The following is a 20,444-nucleotide window of genomic DNA, read 5'->3' on the forward strand; positions in this document are numbered from 1 at the left end:
GTCCTCCATGTGAAAATATATTTGATGATCTCCAGCAGTACGGAGCTAATCCTGCCTGGGGGCTAATCCCTTAGTTTAATTTCCTGTCTCCCTCGAGGGAAGGTCCATCAGTCTTGTGCCTTGCTTCCGGGGGAGACGGGGCCAAAGTAACACAGTGGTAGGTTTAGTGGGTGGGTTTGCATTCTGGGTCAGTTCTCTTATCCTTAAAATATAAGGATTTTTCTGAAAAATAAATATATAATCATTTTGACTCTTGGGAAAAAAATCTATAAGGAAAAACAGAGTCACCCATAATGCTACCGCCCACTGCTAAGACCTGCTAACATTTTAGTGTATTTGCTTCTAAATATTTCAAAGACAAAAGTATTTAATCTTGATGAGATAATTAAATTTATGTTTTTAGCCTACATCTCAAAGATGGGCATTTTATGAAAAACTTCCCATGTTATTAAAAATTTTTAGTAATCATAATTTTTAATGGCTGTACAATATTATAGCAGCTGTTTTCAGTGAAATCGGGAATTTGTGTGCATAATGTGTTTTTTTCCAACACTAGGGAAATTTTCAAACATACAGTGAAGCTTAAAGAATTTTATAGTGAACACCTGTATACTCACCATCTAAATTCTGCATTAACATTTTACAATACTTGATTCATCAGTTATTTATCTAGCCTTCTATTTATCTATTAACCCAGCTTATTTTTTTGACACATTTGAAAATGTAGGCACCAATTCACTTACTTTAAATAAATAATTATTAACTAGAACTTAATTTTTGCCTCTATTTTTTGTTAATTTATGTGTATCGAAATGCACAGATCTTAAATTTATGTTCCTTGAGTTTTGACAAATGTATGCATACATTTTCTTAAAGATTTTATTTATTTATTTATTTATTTGACACAGAGAGAGAGAAAGAGATCACAAGTAGGCAGAGAGGCAGGCAGAGAGAGTGGGGGGGAAGCAGGCTCCCCGCCAAGCAGAGCGCCCGATGTGGGGCTCCATCCCAGGACCCTGAGATCATGACCTGAGCGGAAGGCAGAGGCTTAACTCACTGAACCACCCAGGCGCCCCTGTATGCATACATTTTAATGGTATAATAGCACACTCTGTTATTTAGAACAATACTCTGAATCCATTTAGAAGGTCCAAAGGATGTGATGGCTCATTATTATGAAATATACCATAAGTAATTTAAAACTGTTTCATGTGCTCTTTTGTTTGAAGTACTAAGTATTTTCTTAAATTAATTGCACCTGAAAGAAAAATGAGTGATTAATTTCTCTGAAAAGGAGAACAACATTTTAACATTTGTTTATATTTTTTGGCTTTTTTTTTTTAAAGAATTTCTACAAGTATTTTTTTTTAATTTTTATTTATTTATTTGACAGAGATCACAAGTAGGCAGAGAGGCAGGCAGAGAGAGAGGAAGGGAAGCAGACTCCCCGCTGAGCAGAGAGCCCGATGCGGGGCTCAATCCCTGGATCCTGAGATCATGACCTGAGCCGAAGGCAGAGGCTTTAACCCACTGAGCCACCCAGGTGCCCTGGCTTTTCTTTCTTTCTTTTTTTTTTTTTTAAAGATTTTATTTTTTTGACAGACAGAGATCACAAGTAGGCAGAGTGGCAGGCAGAGAAGAGGAAGCAGTATCCCCGCTGAGCAGAGAGCCCGATATGGGGCTCGATCCCAGGACCCTGGGACCATGACCCGAGCCGAAGGCAGAGGCCTTAACCCACTGAGCCACGCAGGTGCCCCATGGCTTTTCTTTTTTTAAAAACAAGCTCTACACCCCATGTGGGGCCCATTATCACAACCCCAAGATCAAGAGTGCCATGCATTACTGACCGAGTCAGCCAGGTGTCCCAACTTTGTTTTTCAAAGCACTTCTAACTTTTTTGTATTATTTTGTTAGACTGGGAAATAATCTGCCTCTCTCCATGGACTAGTATATTTTTTCTAAACCAATGGGAGCCAGGAACAGATTATTATTAATAAGACACAAACCTTACCTTCAGTTCTGATTGGCAAATAGCATATATTTATATGGATTTTCAACTTCTGCGAATGCCCAAGGGCCACTTATTTGTCACCTACTCAGTCCGCAGAAGCTTCTGAAATACAGATTCTAATTCAATATTTCGTGTACTGCTTGATAGTGTTGCTGAGTGCCTGTGTGTGTGTCTACACTAGGAATTCCTATAATTTGGGGTAAGAACACTTTATTTTTTGTACCATCACTGTTTTGGTCTTGCCATAGTCATGATTTTCCATTTCTCTGATTGCAGAGTAATGATAATTTACCTGTCGCTTTATCACCTTCAGTTTCATTTATTTTGTGTTTGGCTGGGACTACCGTGTTGTAGTATGTTTTCACCACAATGTTCCAATTACTGGGCCTCAAGATAAATGTCTCTGGGGCTTAAAATGCAACAACCGGCCCCTACTGCGAAACAGATATGTGTCATGTTTCCAAATGTGCACAAGCAGCAACCTCTCATTTTTATCACCATGTTCTCTCCCCAAGCGAAGGTGGCCTTTAGTGGGCAGCCTGGGTGTGCCGGTGGTCTCTGTCCCTCCCAGGTAGGTCTCTCAGTGTGGACGGTGTGGCTTGTGGCCAGGCTGTTGTCCTTCCGGCCTTCTCCCTCTTTGCCTTGGGTGCTGGGATCAGAACCAGCTCAGACTTTTACGGCTGTACCTTTCTTCAGCTGGAGAGTCCAATAGAGTCTTCTCTTCTCCTCACTTACTTTGTAGCATTTTGTCCTCTGATAATAGCTTCTGTCTTTTCCATATAAGGACCTGTTCTGTCTGCAACCTCAGTCCCTCAGAAACTACCAGTGCAAACAAATATTTCATGGCCATGAGGTGCCTTGTGAGCATAGCAATTTGCAACTGTTCCGGTAATAGGTCTTTGTGCTCTTTTGCCAGAGAAAGGAGAGACTCTTTGTACAAGAAGACTCAGCAACTTGGGGCTCAGAAACCTCGAAAACAAAAAGAAAGGCAGCCTAGATTGGCAGATTGTGCTATCAGAAGCACAGAGGGCAGCCTGGAGGCTCTCAGGGCTGGGACTGTGAATGAGGGGGTGGAGTCCGGCTCAGGTTGGAGCCCATCTCGGAGTGTGGGACACCGTGAAACCTCATCTCACTTCCGACTGTTTTCTCATCTGTTCATCAGTGGTAATAATGTATGCCTCTCAGGGCTTTTGTGAGGATGAGATGAGATCAGATGCATAAGGAGAGGGTTTAGTGGGACACCTGGGTGGCTCAGTCTGTTGAGCATCTGACTCCTGATTTCGGCTCAGGTCATGATTTTAGGGTTGTGGGAACGAGCCCCTTGTTGGGCTCCACACTCAGCGGGGAGTCTGCTTGAGATTCTCCCTCTCCCTCTGCCCACCACCCTTCTTTCTCATAATTAACAGAAGGAAAGGGAGGGAGGAAGGAAGGGTTTGGCATTGCCCCTGATGTGAATGTGTGCGCAACAAACAGTAATTGTTAATATCCACCATTATTCTCCCAAACAGCCAAGGAGAAAGTGTTTCCTTCGGTTGTGGCCATGAAGGGTGTGAATCCGAGGAGGACTGTGTTTACAGGGCTCTGCAGTGTGACAGTGGTGCGTGGACTTGAGCTGAGTGCAATGATTCCAGGGCGTGATGGGAACCAGTCTCCCTGGGAGCCATCTAGAGGCTAGCGGAGGGGAAGGAAGAGTAAAAGGTTATCTTCCAGCCAGGACCTGCTGCTACTAACTAAAGGAGAAGCTCATAAGTCTTATCCTTCACATCTCCTAACACTTCAGTGGAGACTAATGTGGGTAAGAGAATCTTGGTACCTTTCTCCTAAACAGAAAGAAGGCCTCTGCCTCTTCATTTTCTTATTCTGATTTTATAAGATTTTATAAGCACGTGTGCTGTAAATCAGCCCACAAAAACTTAAACAGCTTTCTAGATAATAAGGATCTCTAAGAATTCTGAAAGTCATCTGTCTACATCTGTACCCTCCTTCCCATCCTCACTCATGATTCACAGGATCATGATTTTTGTCTCTTTTTATTACTAATCTGAATTTTAAGCCCAAAGCCTGTCTCTGAAACACTTAAGCAATTGAGAGCTTGTTCGTTTTTTTCTGAAATTGCCTGGAAGAAACTGGTTGGCTTAAAATAGGAAACATTAAGAAATGACTTGAAAGTCCAAATAATTGCCTAACTTCGTATTTTATTTAATCATTTTCAATACTCAGCAAATGCATCAGCCTTAGATGGGTTCAATTTGGAGTGAGAAATTCAATTTTTTCTCCTTTCAATAGGAATTTAGAGTTGATTTGCTGGCTGTTGGCCAGACTAAAAAGAAAGAGTCGAATGAATCAGCAGGCAAGTCCCCCATTCTGGGTTCGGTTTATTTGATGGTCAACATTTTCCTCTTTTTTTATTGTTTCTTGGAAGAGATTCTCCACTGGATCTCTGAATCCTCTAGAGAAATGAACTGGCCATGAATCACATGCACATAAATCATCCTACACCCAGGGTCCCTTGGCCAGGAGACCCAAAACAGCAGGTGAGCCTGGGAAGACATCGTACCCCAGGCTGGGGGCCTTGTGACCGTGTGTCAGTCAGTGAGGGAGCCAGACGCCAGGCACCTGTGGTAGAGTGGGGCACCTGGTGGGTTCCCTCCCTCCTCAGGGGTCTTCCTGGTCTTTTAAAAACAATATACATATGGATTATACATATATATAGTTATGCCTGAAGCACAATGTCAGCTCACAAAAAGAGATCCAAGAAGCTGGCAAAAAAAAAAAAAATTTTTTTTAAAGATTTTATTTATTTATTTGACAGAGAGAGAGATCACAAGTAGGAGGGGGGAAGGCAGAGAGAGAGGGGGGAAGCAGGCTCCCTGATGAGCAGAGAGCCCGATGTGGGGCCCAATCCCAGGACCCTGAGATCATGGCCCAAACTAAAGGCAGAGGCTTCAACCCACTGAGCCACCAAGGTGCCCCTGGCAAATAATTTCTGATGAAACACCACTGCACCACTCTGGAAAACAGTATGGAGGTTCCTCAAAAAGTTGAAAATAGAGCTACCCTATGACCCAGCAGTCACACTACTGGGCATTTACCCTAAAGATACAAATGTAGTGACCTGAAGAGGCATGTGCACCCCAATGTTCATAGCAGCAATTTCCCAATAGCCAAACTATGGAAAGAACCTAGATGTCCATCAACAGATGAGTGGATAAAGAAGGTGTGGTACACACACACACACACACACACACACACACACACACACACAATGGAATACTATGCAGCCATCAAAAAAGGAAATCTTGGCATTTGCAATGACGTGGATGGAACTAGAGGGTATTATGCTGAGTGAAATAAGTCAATCAGAGCTCTCTCTGATATGAGGAATTTGAGAGGCAGGGCACAGGGGCCATGGTGGGAAGGGAGGGAAAAATGAAACAAGGTGGGACCAGGGAAGGAGACAAACCATAAGACTCTTAATCTCAGGAAACAAACTGAGAGTTGCGGGAGGGCAGGGGGAAGGAGAGATAGGGTAGCTGGGTTATGAACATTGGGGAAGGTATGTGCTAGGTGAGCGCTGTGAATTGTGTAAGACTGACGATTCACAGACCCGTACCCCTGAAACAAATCATACATTATATGTTAATAAAAAGAAAAAAAATACCATGGCAATCGTACATAAATGATCAGTGGCAGCCTCTTTTCTCTGACCTCTTTAATAATTTCCTCAGTTTTTTTGTTTTGTTTTGTTTTTTGTTTTACTTGTAAAGGAAATAGTATTTACTGTGGGTAATTTGGATGCTATAAAAAGCCACAAAAAAGAAAATGAAAATCACTCATAATTCCATAACCTGAGGATGAACACTATTAACACTTGGTACCTGTTTCTCCAGTCTGCTTTTCTGACGTATCTCTATTGATATTTTATTAGATGTAAATTGAAATCACAAAATACATGATGTTTGCAACCTCTATTTTTCTTTTAATGTGTTATATTTCCTGAATCTGGAAGTATTCTTCAAAAACATAATTTTAACACCATCCACAGTACTCACTCGCTATTAGAAAAGGTAGTGTGATCAGCATTCTTACCCAAAAGTCTCCCCCCAGTATCTCTGCAGTTTCCTTAGGCCAGCAGAAATTACTTTGTTCTTGTTGTTTCCTTTCCTACTGTCTGACTCTCCACACTCTCATGACAGCTCCTTAGAAATAAAGACTTGTTACTCTGTTGCTCAGACAAGGCAACATAGTAGATACTGTTAATACTGAATGAGTGAAGGCCATCTGAGTCATGGGAACTTAGTGGTTTCTTTCCAGAGGTGGGATTCCTGGCTCAGAGTGTATGCGTTCGTTGGGCTCGTTTGCCCACCAGTAATGCTGTGGTACATGTAATGCCCACTCTCACTGATCTGGATACAAGTGCCTGCCTCTGTGGATACTTGCCAACACGGGGTGTTCTACGTCTTTTGGTCTCTAAACCTCTCAGTGAAAAAATGGCATTTTATTTCAATTGCTAGTAATCATGTGTTTGTTGGCCATTTATTTTGTAATGAAACTGGTTTTCCTGTCACTTGCAAAATATTACTCTTTTGTATGTCTTGTGCTAGAAAAATCTTTTTCCATTTTGTCATTTGCTTTTTAATACTGTAAATGATTTATTTTTTGAAACATAAAAATTTAAAATCTTACCGGTCTACTTGATCAGTCTTTTCCTTGGATGTTTTGGCTTTTTTGTGTATGTTTATAAAGGCTGTGCCCAAGAACAGAGATTTTCTTTTTCTAGTTCCTTTATGATTTCTTACATCTAGATTTTTAATTCATGTGGATTTGGGGGGGGCACAGGGATACCTGGTATTGATCTTGCTTTTCTCCCCCCACTGTGCTAGCCAGTAGTTTCTCCAGCATATACCAAACAGTCCATTCTCTCCCCCACTTTTCAGATGCTACCTGTATCAACTGTTAAAATATCATATAGTCTCAAATTTATTTCTGAGCTTTCTGTTTTGTTCCATTTATCTGCCTATTTTTGTACCAGCACCAAACCATTATATTGTATTTCTACACCTAATAGTGCAAACCTGCTGTCCTTATTCTTCCTCTGCAGAGTGTTCTTGGCTGTTTTTACCAATTTATTTTTCTAGGTCAGAGGTCAGCAAACTTTCTGAAAAGGGCCGGATAGTAAATGCGACAGTCTCTGGAGGCCATTGTCACTGCTCCTCAGATGTCCTTCCTTAGTACAAAGTAGACAGTAATAACCAAGGCTTTGCTCCAGCGAAACTCATTTATAAAACAGGCTGTGGGCTGATTGGTCCTGAAGGCCTTAGTTTGCCAGCCCCTCTTCAAGATGAATTTTTGAATCATTTTGTCTAATCTTTCCATATTCTTACCTCCCTCACATATACACAAATAGAATTTGTGTGTGTGAGTCTATGTGTTTGTGCGTGTGTGTATACACACTCATGAATACTTCTCATGTATATATGTGTATATATTACATTTTATATATACGGAAAGAAAGGAATTTGGTTAACATGACATCATACTTACAATGATATGGGAGAAATGTGACATCTTGATAAAATAGGGTCTTTCTGTCAGACAGCATCAAGCATTTCTTTATGTCTAGCACCAAAATTGTATGGTTTCTTTCATAGAGTTCCTGCCAGTTTCTGGTTAACTTTAATCTTGGCATGGTTTTTCCCTGTAGTTGTCACTGTGACTGGGACCTCTGTGGGGGATCCTATGCCCCCCTCCCCGCCCCACCTGTTCTGTGATTCGCTAGAAGGATCACGGGACTCTGACGCACTTGCACTCAGGGCTCAGCAAGGGGGAGACCCCATCAGGTCGGCTGGAGGCTCCCCATTGGTTGGCCCAGGTGTTCCCCCTTCCCCCCAACCAATGCAGCACCGTAATTCCTCTGTCTCCACCTCTAGCTCTCATGTCACTTCCAGATAGTTTCCTTTCGGGTGTGCAGAATGTGTTTTGCAGTCATTGGGTTGCAAATGATGCCGTGGAGGGTGACTCTGGGACAGCAGGCTGACTGCGCAGACCTCGGTCCCAGAATTAAATCCCATAGGCTGAAGCCTTCCTTGGGAATGGTTTCTCTCCCTGCTTCTTTATTGTAACTCTTCTCTGTCATGAATCATCAGAAGCGTTCATCTTGTTCAGCTCGTTCAAATCAAAGAAGCCCCTTCATTGCCGCATAAAGCATCTTGGAAAGCCTATGGACTCTGGGTAGTAAATCTCAAGTCCTTCTTAACACAGACTTAACATAACTTGTTGGAAGACGCTGGTTCTCTTTATACTTTGACCCTGCTTCTACCAAAAAGGCTCCAAGAAACAAAGCTGCTTCTGCAGCTGGGTTTGAACAATCAGTTTCTATACACACCGACTTGGCTGACCCAGGAGCACCCACACTCCATGCTGATTCTGTAACCTTCTCACCCTCTCGCAACTGCTATTTTTTCTCCAGGCCTCTGGCTTCCTAGAGGGTAAGGGGTGGCTGGAATTGTTTTATAACCCCGAAATTCATCGGCACTCGCTGGCCTTCTATGAGTGAGTCACTTGGAATGTAAACAGAACAGAGTTCACTACTATAGGTCTGACCCTGATGTAAGTGACGTGTGGGAGTCTCCTTCCCAGGCTGTTTGAGCAGCAAAGGAATGAGCAGAGAGGATCTGAGCCCCGTTGACAGGAACTCCCAGAGGATCCAAGCTTCCAGGTCTGTTCCTGGTGCTTCCTGTATGGCAAGGCTGTGGAGGGGAGGGGCCAGCGGGCAAGGAAAGCCCCTTCCCACTCACAGGCTTGCTGGGGTCTGAATGAGAGCTGGCAAGTCTTTTAAACTTCCAAACCACCTTCTCCTGGTTTATCTCAGGATTCCCTTCATCTTTGCAGGCTTCACATCCCTTTGTCTCCCCCTATGATGCTTCTTGAACTGCTGGCTGGTTCTTTCAGTCTTCATACTTTAACAGGGACTGTCTTGGCTTCCTGCTGTTCCATTTCAGACATCCCCGGGCCTTTTATTTATAATCCTCTTTGTATTTCAGATGTATTTCGTGCTGATAGCAGGCAGAAGTGCACGGCACCATATGTAGAACTAGGCAGGGACCCAGCCCACTAAAGGACACAGCCAGAACCACGTCCCATGAGTCACTTATGGACTTACAAGAACTTGAAGATGTAGGTTTAGTCATGAGTCGAAGGGGGCTGTGTTGCAACCTGGATGAGGTTTTCTCCCTAAACACAGGCCACCTTTCTCTCCTTTCCTACCACTTTGTTAATCTGGCCGTTTACCCATAGGCACTCAGGACATACCAATTAATTTTTATATTTGCCCCAACAAAACATAATTAGGAAGGTAAGGCAGCTCCAGAAACATTACATATCTGTTTCCTAAAATGCCTACATTTCTCCCATCTTTCCCCCACTATTTCAAATTATCCAAACTACCTCCCTTGTCATTAAGCTGAATAATGAGGAACACTCCAGATACAATCGTGAGGGTTCAGAGACTTTGCCAAGCTTATTCAGTAGCATTTAAACATTGGCTGTAAATAGTTCCTTGATTCCAGTGGGGGATGGGAGGAAAAGCCTCCTCCATTGGGTGTGTCCCCTACCAGTGGGGACGGTGTGAGCCTGGTGCCGCCTCCTGCCCATGACCCCTCCCTAACAGAATGTCCCTTGGATCTATTTCAGAGTTCCCTGAAAAGAAGAAGCAGCCGGGAAACATACAAAGAAAAGAAAACCTTTAACCAGGTAAGCAGAGTGACCCTTCTCATGTTATGTCTCCTTGAGGGGCGATCACCTCATTCTGAATTGTCTCAAAAGTGCTCGTATTGCCTTTAAAATATTCAAAGAAACATGACCTGCTCCAAAAATGGGGACTCACTCAAAACCTCCGTGGGTGAAAATGTTCACTCTAACCCACCAGCTCCTTCGTTTTGTTTCTCGTACCGAGAAGCTGGTGATTTCTTCAAGAAAGGCAAAAACAGACAGACTCTGCAAAGCATAATTTGGTGTAATTCAGGGCTCTCTGGTAGCACTCACAACTGGCGAAACATTTTCTGGCCTTCAGAGTCATTCACACAGTAAAACAGTACAGCTTGTGTGGTGTTGGGTCCCTCGTAAGGCAATGTTTTCAGTATTGGGTTGTTTTTTTGTTTTTGTTTTTTTTAACGTGCAAGCCAAACAGTATCCCAGACTGTCCTAATTGAAGGTGCAGTGTTCTTGCCGGGGGGATGGTAACAGCATCGCCCTTTCCGTGTACATGGTGTGTGTTCTGCAGAAATGCCTGAACTCTACTGAACACTTGCTTTCCTGGATTCCTTTCTTGTTCTGCCTTTTTTTTTTTTCCAATTATCATATGGTTTTGCTTATTTGTGGAGCATAAGGAATAACACAAAGGACATGGGGAAATGGAGAGGAGAAGGGAGTCGGGGAAAATCGGAGGGGGAGACGAACCATGAGAGACTGTGGACTCTGAGGAACTAATTGAGGGTTTTGGAGAGGGGGAGGGGGAGGTGTTGGGTGAGCCCAGGGGTAGGTGTTGTGGAGGGCACGTATTGCATGGACCATGGGGTATGTGCATACACAATGAACTCTGGAACACTGAAAAGAAATTTAAAAAATAAATAAAAATTTTTTTAAAAATGAATGCTACTGGCATTAGGTATTGGAGAGAATAAAGGCAGGAGTGGGAAGTCAGCTCCCTGAGCTCTTAGCACCAGTAGTAATTGGAGAGGCTCAAGAAATCTGGGTAACCGAGAGCTCTGCCGACCTGCCCATGAACTCCACCCTCGATCTGCTCTGTTGTGCCTTTAGCCAAACTCACTAATGCCCAGAACATCCTTCAAGGAGAACTGGGCCATGGGACAACAGGAATGCCCAAGATTAACATTTCTGCTCTGCCCTCGCTACTCTCCTCCTCTCACTTTGCCATCCACTGATAATGGGGAAATTAAAATCTGCAGTCCCGGGGCTGGGAGCTTGGACCCTCCTGGATGTCGAGTGTGTCTCAGCTTCCTGGCTCCTGAGGGGGGCAGATCTCCCTTAAGAGGGTGACCACCTCCCTGTTACGGACTGAGCCATATGGCGCTGCATTCCCTGCGGGGGGGGGGGGTCCCTTGGGCTGAGAAACAGGTGCCACTGCCCTCGGGAGTGTCTTGAGAACTACTCCGGGCACCGGGAATGTGTTGAGTCCCCCTTCCGCCTGCGCTATCATTGAGAAAGGAGTATTCTGTCCAGCAGAGCAGTGGACCCGAGCGCCTTGGAAACTGCAGGTCTGCAACCAAAACTCAAAGGAAACCAGCACCCCGGCGCAAGGTAGGAATGCGAGGAGTCAGCGCTTGGGGTGCTGGCTAGACATCAGACTTGCAAGCCAAAGAATATATACCCAGAGCGATATATTTCTGCTGCTTGACAAGGCCTTTCCGGCTGCTGGTGGCGGTGGTGGCAGTGGTGGCGGTGGTGGTCCCCGTCCCACGTGTGTCCTCCCTTCCATGCTGTGCTTGCCTTCTCTGCCTGTGGTGTGGAAAGTTTGACTGGACCGTCTGCTTTCATACTGCATTCCTGGAGCTAGCTGATGATCTCTTGAAATCAGAGCTTGATATCCTTCAGCTTACGATTCAGCCTAGCCCCCTCCCCGGGAATTTGGGCAGGATTTTGGAAAGCGTGTGGTTGCCAGGTAAGATGGGGATCCAGCCTCTTGCTCCTCCCGCTGAGGCTGCGAGTGCCCATCTCATGAGAAGGAGCGGCCCCCTGCTGCCAGAACAGACTGAGCCCAGCTCCCTGGGCCTCTTCTCTCCTGCCCCTCCTCCACCCCGCCCCCACCCCCCACTCTTAGGGTTGCCACTGGCCCGCAGGCATAGCACCCAGCTCCAGCTGCCCGGACCAGAGTGAGTGAATCTGACCCTCTCGCTAAGAGCACACACTCTCTTGGCTCCAGAGATTGTCTTTTCTTTGGAAACCGGCTTTAGCATTGGTGGCAGGTCTGGTGTCGTGCATGGGTATTGAGTAGACGTGACAGCATGCTTGAATCGCCTTAGAATTCCTGGTGTGTGTGTAGTTTCTGCTTTTAAGGAACAAGAAAACTTTCTGGATACTTTATCAATCCTCAGGTAATCTATGAATTGGACTCTCCCTAGGGTGCATCCTAGAATCTTGCTTCTCAACAGACTGGGGTCTAGGTTCAGGAGAGCAGTTCTGGTTTTAGTCAGACTTGTGGGGAGTGGTGGGTGGGGGAGGGGGTTATGAGGTTTAGGGTTTCTAGAAATCAATGTGATGTGAGGACTCTCGGATTGCCTACCCTAAGCGGTTAGAGCTGAGCCTTTCGGAACCTTTGGGGAAGGCCGGAGTTCCGCAGGCCTCTCAGAGATCCTACCGCTTTCCTCGGTTTCTCAGGGAAAATCCTGAAGATCCTCAGGGAAAATCACCTGAGACTCCCAGATCTTGGTCTGAGCTATGCAGATAATAGTGCCCCTTGTCCACCCATTTCCGGCCTGGCCTCTACCTACCAGGGCCTCAGGAGCTGCAGGTGTCCATGGACGGGGTGGGGGGGCATTGGTCCCAGCTGGGGGCCCTGCCCATTCCTGGGTCTGCCCAGGCTCAAGGTGAGCAGATGGTGGTGTTCTCTTGGGGCTGGCGACATTCTCTTCCATGAAGTCAGCTGTGGTCCTCAGATACAGAGGTGAATTTCTGTGCTTCAAGGTGGAGACAGGATCATTTAGGAGATATTGGACTAAGGACGCACACGGGCTCTCAAGTGGAATGTTGGGGCTGAGGGCAACGCCCTGTCTCCCATCCTAGGCTTTTCACCCCCAAGCTAATCCATTTACAAAGTGTTGACAGTCTGTCTCCCCTGGTATGTCTGTTTGCTTATTTAAACTCTGTCCCATCGTGTGAACCCTCAGAACCCTCTTTGCATTTGGATGCATCGACTTCTTGCAGATCTGTGTTTACCAAATAACCAAACGTTTGCATTTGATCTGATTTTGAAAGTTTTAAGAAACTGGGGTCATTTAAAAGTAAGGCGCCGGTTTCTGGTACATGGTGGATTCTCCGTATTCACTGAAAGAATGAACGAATCAACAAACAAGCATGCTTTTCCCTTAGTCTTAGGATTATATAGAGTATGGCTTTCCTACCCACGTGGCACTGTCTCACAGTTGGCCTTAGATTTTTCCTTGAGGCTCCCCTGCCACATCATTTATTTTTTCCTTCCATGGGTTTGGGGTACAGGAGGAGGGATCGAGGTAGGGTAGAAGGAGGACAGTTGGGAGGCACCAAGGTGGATATTTCTGTATCTTGCTACATAATGACGAGTGTGCAGCAAGGACAGGGCAGAGAATAAACCCTGTTCTCTGAGGGCGAAACCTGCCTGTAACTCTGCTGGACCTTTTGAGCACAAGGATCTGAAAGTTCACTCTCCCCCAGAGGGTTGACTTGTTTGAGAGACTGGGGTTTTTTTTTTGTTGTTGTTTTTTAAAGATTTTATTTATTTATTAGACAGAGATCACAAGTAGGCAGGCAGAGAGAGAGGAGGAAGCAGGCTCCCCGCTGAGCAGAGAGCCTGATGGGGTCATGATTCCAGGCCCCTGGGATCATGACCTGAGCCGAAGACAGAGGCTTTAATCCACTGAGCCACCCAGGTGCCCCCCAGGAGACTGGTTTGATGCCTCTCCCTCCCCAAGGGCTGATGGGGCACAGCTACCATAGACCATGTTGTTGGGTCTCTCTGGGTGGTGGGGAAGCCTTTGCCAAAGTCTTTGTCCCCACAGCAGCCTTTGGAAACTTGTAGTAGCCAGAGAGCAATGAGTTCTCGAAATCCGTCATTTCTCCCATTCATGAATGGGACCAGTGAAACATTTCTGCAGGCCCACATCACAGTTCAATGGGTTCCAGGCATGGAGATCTGCCCCGGGAAGGCACAGTCAGATTTCCAAATGGTCCAGAACCTGCCTTCAGGACCTCAGCCATGCAAGTGTGGCTTTTTAGTGGCAGAGAGTCTGCTTTGGTGACCCTACAGAGTCCTGTAGTGATTCCAGAGAGAACCACGTCTCTGGTTTTGCAACACTTAACTCTGGCCTGGGGTTTCTGAGTTTCATTTCCTGCTGTGTTAGAGCAAGTAAAGGGAGTGGAACAGAAGGGGAGGCTCTCTCGTTACCTGCCCTTGCCTGGTGAAAGGTTGGGGGTAACCCATGTGTTAGGTCTGCGATAACAGTTCATCCTAACCGCAAGAACGTGTACTTACTCCGCACCATGGCTTCCAAAAAGCCCCCTCCTGCCTGTCATCCCATGTCCTTGTCCTCCTGTCATCCTTGTGATATGCATGGGGTGGGGAGACTAGGGGAGGAGTAGAGGCGAATTGTCATGCCTCAGGGTCTCAGCAAGCCAGTGCAGTGTCAGGCTCTGATAGGGCCTCCCCATCCTGGTAACCCCTGTGGGCTGCTGGCTGCTTTAGATGACGAGGTCCACACTGGAGGAAATGAATGGCAACACGTCGAGCTTGCTTCTGAAGCCTGTCTGCTACCCCAGGCTTAGTGAGAGTTCCGGCATCTCTCACCAGCGCTGGTGACTCGTCGGATGGACCCACACAGTAGCGAGGGACTGCCGTGTCACTAACAGGCACCGGGTCTCATTTCCTTTTACGTCCTCTGCCGTCGTCACCTGTATCATGGGTTCCACGTGCATGTTGTCCCCAAATGAATTGTTTGGTTTCTTCGGTTTCTGAGACAAAGCCACAGGCTGTAGGCCTTTGCCATGTCTGGTCCGTGAAGGCCTGGGCTCATGATGGCATTGTCTTGGCTCCTTTGACCTGTAACTCAACATGCTGATGGAAAGATCATTGTGTGTGTGTGTGTGTGTGTGTGTGTGCATGTGTGTGTGTTGGAGAGCGAGGTGCAAGGGAAATTAAAAAAAAAAAAAAACACGGACATGTGGTATTTTCAAATAACCCTTCTCTTGGGCTGTTCTCTCCTGGCAGGATGACAGTACCGATCTGAAGTGCCAGCTTCAGTTTGCCAAAGAGGAAGGCTCCCTGATGCGTAAAAAGATGGCCAAGCTGGGGAGGGAGAAGGACGCGCTGGAACAGGAGCTCCAGAAGTACAAGGCCCTGTATGGAGACGTGGACAGCCCTCTGCCCACTGGGGAGGCGGGTGGGCCACCCAGCACCAGGGAGGCGGAGCTGAAGCTGCGGCTGAAGCTGGTGGAGGAGGAGGCCAACATCCTGGGCCGGAAGATCGTGGAGCTGGAGGTGGAGAACCGGGGCCTCAAGGCGGAGATGGAGGACCTGCGGGTCCAGTATGAGCGAGAGGGTTCAGGCCGGGACCACGTGGCGAGCATTCCTACCTCACCCTTTGGCGACTCCCTGGAGTCCTCCGCGGAGCTCCGCCGGCACCTGCAGTTCGTGGAGGAGGAAGCCGAGCTGCTCCGGAGGTCCATATCCGAGATCGAAGACCACAACCGGCAGCTGACGCACGAGCTGAGCAAGTTTAAGTTTGAGCCCCGGCCGGAGCCCGGGTGGCTGGCGGAGGGCGCGGGCAAGGGCGCGGGCAACGGGGCCCCTCTGCAGGAGGAGCTCAAGTCGGCGCGGCTGCAGATCAACGAGCTGAGCGGGAAGGTGCTGAAGCTGCAGTACGAGAACCGGGTGCTGCTGTCCAACGTGCAGCGCTACGACCTGGCCGCGCACCTGGGCCCGCGCGCCCCGAGCCCCCGGGACAGTGACGCGGACAGCGACCAGGGCAAGAAGGAGAGCGACGGGGAGGAGGGCCGCCAGCCCCAGCCCAAGCGGGAGGGCCCTATCGGTGGCGAGAGCGATTCGGAGGACATGTTCGAGAAGACGTCGGGCTTCGGCAGCGGCAAGCCATCGGAGGCGAGCGAGCCCTGCGCGGCCGAGCTCTTGCGAGCCAGGGAGGACACCGAGTGCTTGGCGAGCATAAAGCACGAGGCTGAGCGGCTGGAGCGGACCGTGGAGCGCCTCATCACGGACACCGCCGGCTTCGGCGACGACGCGGGGCAGCAGGGCAGTGGGGAGGCCTCGCCGGGGGCTGACGTCCAGGGGGCAGGGGAGACGGGCGAGGGGGGCAAGAAGGAGCCCCCGCTGCTGGGGACCATCAACTCGAGGATGAAGGCTTTTAGGAAGGAGCTGCAGGCCTTCCTGGAGCAGGTGAACCGGATCGGGGACGGCCTGCGGGAGCGCCTGGAAGGCCTGTCCCCCCTGCCCCACCTCACAGAGTCTTCCAGCTTTCTCTCCACTGTGACCTCCGTGTCCCGGGACTCCCCCGTCGGGAACCTGGGAAAGGAGCTGGTCCCGGACCTGCAGGTAAGGGGGCTCCTGGCTCCGCCTCCCTGCTCCGTTTTGCTCTTCCTCCTCCTCGCTGGCATTGCTGCACTTGAACTCATTCTGCTCACGGCTGCTTGGTTATGATTTCAAACCTGCATTGTACTAAAGCCTCAAGTGTCAACCAAACCCTTTCTATTGGTTGGGTTCTTTTTTTTTTTTTTTTTTTTTTTAGTTTTCTTTTACTTCCTTGTTTCTTTTTCCTTTTCCTCTCTTTATTTTTTTTAACTGCGCCGCTGCTCTTGGCTTAGAGGCCCTCCCTCACGACACAAGGCTCACCCCAATGGAAGCGATAGGGATCGACGCAGTCCATCCTTTCTCCTTTTTTTTTTTTTTTTTTTTTTGGTGTCTCAAACGACTGGCCATCTCGATGAAGAAGCAGAGGAGTTTAAAACAAAGTACAAACTCATTTCACAGTCAGGATACTTAGCAGACTCGCTCAGGAGCAAGTGCGTCCCTACCTGGGTTGATGATGGCCAGAGGGGCCCCGAGCGGGTCCGAGAGGCCTTAGGCAGCCAGGCCCACCCGCTCCCACTGGAAGATGAGCCAGAGTGGGGAGACGAGCCGGCCCGGGAGAAGGATGGCGCTGACGGAGAAGGTCGTTGCCCTCCCCAAGCTGAGGGCGAGGGCGGAGTGGAGTGGCCTTCCAAGGACTGCTTTCCTATGCATCGCCCTTGGGTGCATGACCCAGCTGACACCTGGATTATGGCTTTTGCTGCTCGACCACAATGGAGGAAGGAGGAGCCTTGTTTCCGTATCCTTCGTGGGTAGTGTGCTTGCGGTCGAGTCTCTGATTCATGCATCCCCATTGCATGTGCCGTGTAACCGGTCTTCTGCCTTCCTCCCCCTCTGTGTCTCTTGTTTGCTCTGCAGATCTCTCAGATCGTTTTTGCTCGTCCTCATTTTGGGTCTGTGCTCGTCCCTCTCGTGCGGGCGCCGTGTCCATTCATGCTCCTCCAGGGGTTTCCGTCGTCTGCCTCACCCGTCTGTTTCCTTTAGCAGCCCCCTCCCTGCTCCTCCCTACCACCCCCCCCCCGCTCCTTCGTTGTTTATTGCAAATTAAAAACAAAACAAATCCGAATCCCTCCCATGCACCTGACAGTCCAAACTGAGAGGTCAGCTGGAGTGGCAGCCGGGGCAGGAGCACGGGGACGAGCCGGAGCCTCTGCACCGCCGGGCCGACGGGGACGCCGGGAGCTGCCGGCTGGGAGGCCAGAGCTGCTTCAGTCTCGAGGTCAGCGACCGCCTGGCCCCATCGGCCAGCAACCCCCGCCCTCCCACCCCTCCTTTGGCTGTGTGGTCGTGTGATGTTTCCTACCTGGGTCCAGGGCCCTTAAGGGACGTGGTGGGCGGGTGTGGAACCAGGCGGGACTCCCCGTGAAATCAGAATCCATTGCATGTGACTGGAATGGGAGGGTCCACACAGGGTGAAGGCGGGCAGACCGCCAGCTCCTTTGTCCGACAAGCATCGTCCTGCCTGTGGACGCCTGGAAAATCAGCAAGGCCCAGGGGACTGATCCGTGAGTGTTCTGTAGCTTCATGTCAAACAGGAAAGGAAACAGGCATGAACGCCAAGCACTGTCTTTGCTGGGCTGGAGGGAACTGTCCTTCCCCGTGTCTCATGTGGCCTGTCCTCTAGTTTCTGATGGCAGGGCTCCAGCCAATGGGCAGAATCGGGGAGTACACTCCCGACCTGGGGGTTCTCTGTTGCCATAGCATCCTCTTGGCAACAAAACTCCAGACCCCCATCAAGGCTACCAAAGATATTCCATCATATGAAACGGGGGTCGGCAGTCCTGTCAGTGGAAGCTCTTCTGGCAAGTAATTCCACCTGTGACAGAGAGACAGGTGTCCCCAAGGAATGAATTCCTCTCTCATGCTGCTCGTCAAGGCAGGTTAGTGCAGGGGTAGAGTACCATGTTCCACACTAGACAAGGTCTGGCTGAAATTCTTAATTCATCAGTTCCAGTAGGGGTGTTACTGCTCAGCTCCAACCAATCCTGGTGGCTCCCAGACGGCAGGGGCGACAAAGACAGGGGACTCACTCCTGGAAACACACTGAGCTCACTCAGCAAAAAAGTCAGGTGTTTGACTAGGAAGTGATGCTCACCGAGGCAATTGGGGGTAGAGCCATGTCCTTTCAGCTCAACCTGCGGCCAATGCTGGGATGAGCTGTGGGTCCCTTGGTCCCAGTTGGGCACATGGGACTGCTGGTTCATCCAGACCTGAGTTCCCAGATCTCCAGTGTGGGCTTTTCCTCTGTCCTATGGGAGAGTACGTCACATCTCTACCCTCGTTGATTTGGGCACACAGTGACCTGAAAACTGCCCTCAAAGCTTATGTAAAAGCAAATGTGGATTTAGGGATTGGTGTGTCTTATAACCTGTGAAACTTCTACAGGAAACCCCGGCGATCAGCCTGTGCCCCACACAGGGGCTTCGTCTTGAGAATGCTGGTTGCTTGGGCAGTAGCAAGCTCGCAGTTATGCACATTTCAAAACCACTGAATGATTCGTTCCCAGGGAGACACATTTCCTAGTCTTCAGTGAATACCGCACCCCTAGCTCTTTCTAGCAGGGAGGCCATGCTGTGCTGAAATCCGCTCTTGCCCTGGGCTCAAGCCCAGCTCTGTTCATTACCAGCTCTGTTTCTCAAGCAGGTCTCAGCCTCTGTTTTCGCATCTGTGATATGGGAAGAAAAATACTGTCCTAGCTGCCTCCTGTGATTATATGTGGATGATTCTCAGAGCCGGGGAACTGTTGGCTGAGAAAGTAACATGAACAGTGCTAAATGCTGTGGGAAAATAAAGTCTGACTAATAATAAGGAGGGGAAAGGTGTCCTGCCACGGAAGCCTGCCAGGTGGGAAGGGGTGTCACAACTCCCCTAGTTCTGGAACCAGTTTCCTCTGCCCACTGTAGCCCTTTCTCATCTTCCCCTGGCTGCTTTCCGATCTGCACAGGCATGGCTCCGGCTGAACATGGCAGCCCCATTCTCCAGGATAACGGTTGTAAGCTAACTGCCACTTCCCTCCCATATGTTCATCACTCAAGGCGTGTTACACGTCACCTTGTTTAGCTAAACGCTGATAAGCTGTTGTTTAACACTGGGGTGTTGATAAGTTTCCCCGTTGCCTGCCATATACGCACATGGCATCGTATACCTTCAGAAACCATTGACTTGGGAGAGAGAAACCTAGTTCATTCACTCAGACTAGGTGTTATGGGAAAATAAACCTCCCTGAGAAGTAGATAAGCAGAGCTAGCCAGTGCCATGTGGTGACTTGGGATCACTGCACAGTATAGCTCAGAAGGGAATGTCAGATCTTCAGGCAAATTCCGCCTCTTCCATGCATGAGAAAATGGAGGTCTGAGAGTGAGGCGTCTTGCCAGAAGCCCCTGGGGGATTGGTGGGAGAACTGGGTCTAGAATGGTCCCTTTAGGTCTGCTTCAGCCCTCTCCCCACCCTGCTGTGAGGAGCACAGCTCAGAAGAGCTCCGTCCACTCGAGGTCACTCAGGTGACTGGCGGCACACCAGCTTTCTTGCCATGCTGTGTCACCTCCTTTAAACATCTTCAGTTTCCTTTAATTTTACAGTTTGATGAGAAAGTTAAAAAGCTCATGGTGAAAAGCAAGTCCCAGAGAGCATCATTTCCTAGGAGGGGGCTAGTATCCATTGGGACTGAAACATCCTTTGTTCTGACATTTTTTTATCCCTTAAGGCATTTCACACAGAAGACTCAATTATGTAGGCAAACACGTTCTATTTTAAAATATTTTTTTAAAGATAAGACGTATTCTAGGACCACTTGAACAGCTCTGTAGTTTTTCCTTTTATGATAGAAGCCCAGCATAGACCCCTTGGAGGTCTTAGAGGAGCTGCTCGGTCCCTGGGGTGGGTGTCTCCTGCTTAGTTTGGTCTTCCAGTATTACATGGGGGTTAAAGAATTGGACAATGGACATTGCTAGGGGCAGACCTTGTAAAAGCCTTTTAATGAAAATATCTCCAGATCCGTTGCCCAAAACTTTCTAATGAAGCTGTCATGAAATGGTGCTCCCATCCGTTGAGCAGGGCAGCCCGACCTAGAAGTAGCTCCCGGTGGAG

General features: G+C 48.3%; 1 protein-coding gene across 9 annotated transcripts in view; it reads left to right on the forward strand.

Moving 5' to 3' along the window:
* MTCL1 (microtubule crosslinking factor 1) overlaps nucleotides 1–20,444 on the forward strand; it is a 123,491-nt gene that overhangs the window by 62,956 nt on the left and 40,091 nt on the right. For 4 of the 9 annotated variants that reach the window (XM_032875736.1, XM_032875738.1, XM_032875741.1 and 1 more), the window contains exons 4-7: nucleotides 9,704–9,763; nucleotides 11,252–11,329; nucleotides 14,988–16,325; nucleotides 17,446–17,577. In XM_032875736.1, coding sequence (XP_032731627.1) covers nucleotides 9,704–9,763; nucleotides 11,252–11,329; nucleotides 14,988–16,325; nucleotides 17,446–17,577 — 1,608 coding nt within the window. The remainder of the gene's footprint in view (nucleotides 1–9,703; nucleotides 9,764–11,251; nucleotides 11,330–14,987; nucleotides 16,326–17,445; nucleotides 17,578–20,444) is intronic. The other 5 variants (XM_032875740.1, XM_032875743.1, XM_032875744.1 and 2 more) reach the window with 2 other exon arrangements.

Source organism: Lontra canadensis, unplaced genomic scaffold, assembly GCF_010015895.1.
Source record: "Lontra canadensis isolate GAN:19392208 unplaced genomic scaffold, GSC_riverotter_1.0 scaffold57, whole genome shotgun sequence".
Classification (NCBI taxonomy): domain Eukaryota; kingdom Metazoa; phylum Chordata; class Mammalia; order Carnivora; family Mustelidae; genus Lontra; species Lontra canadensis.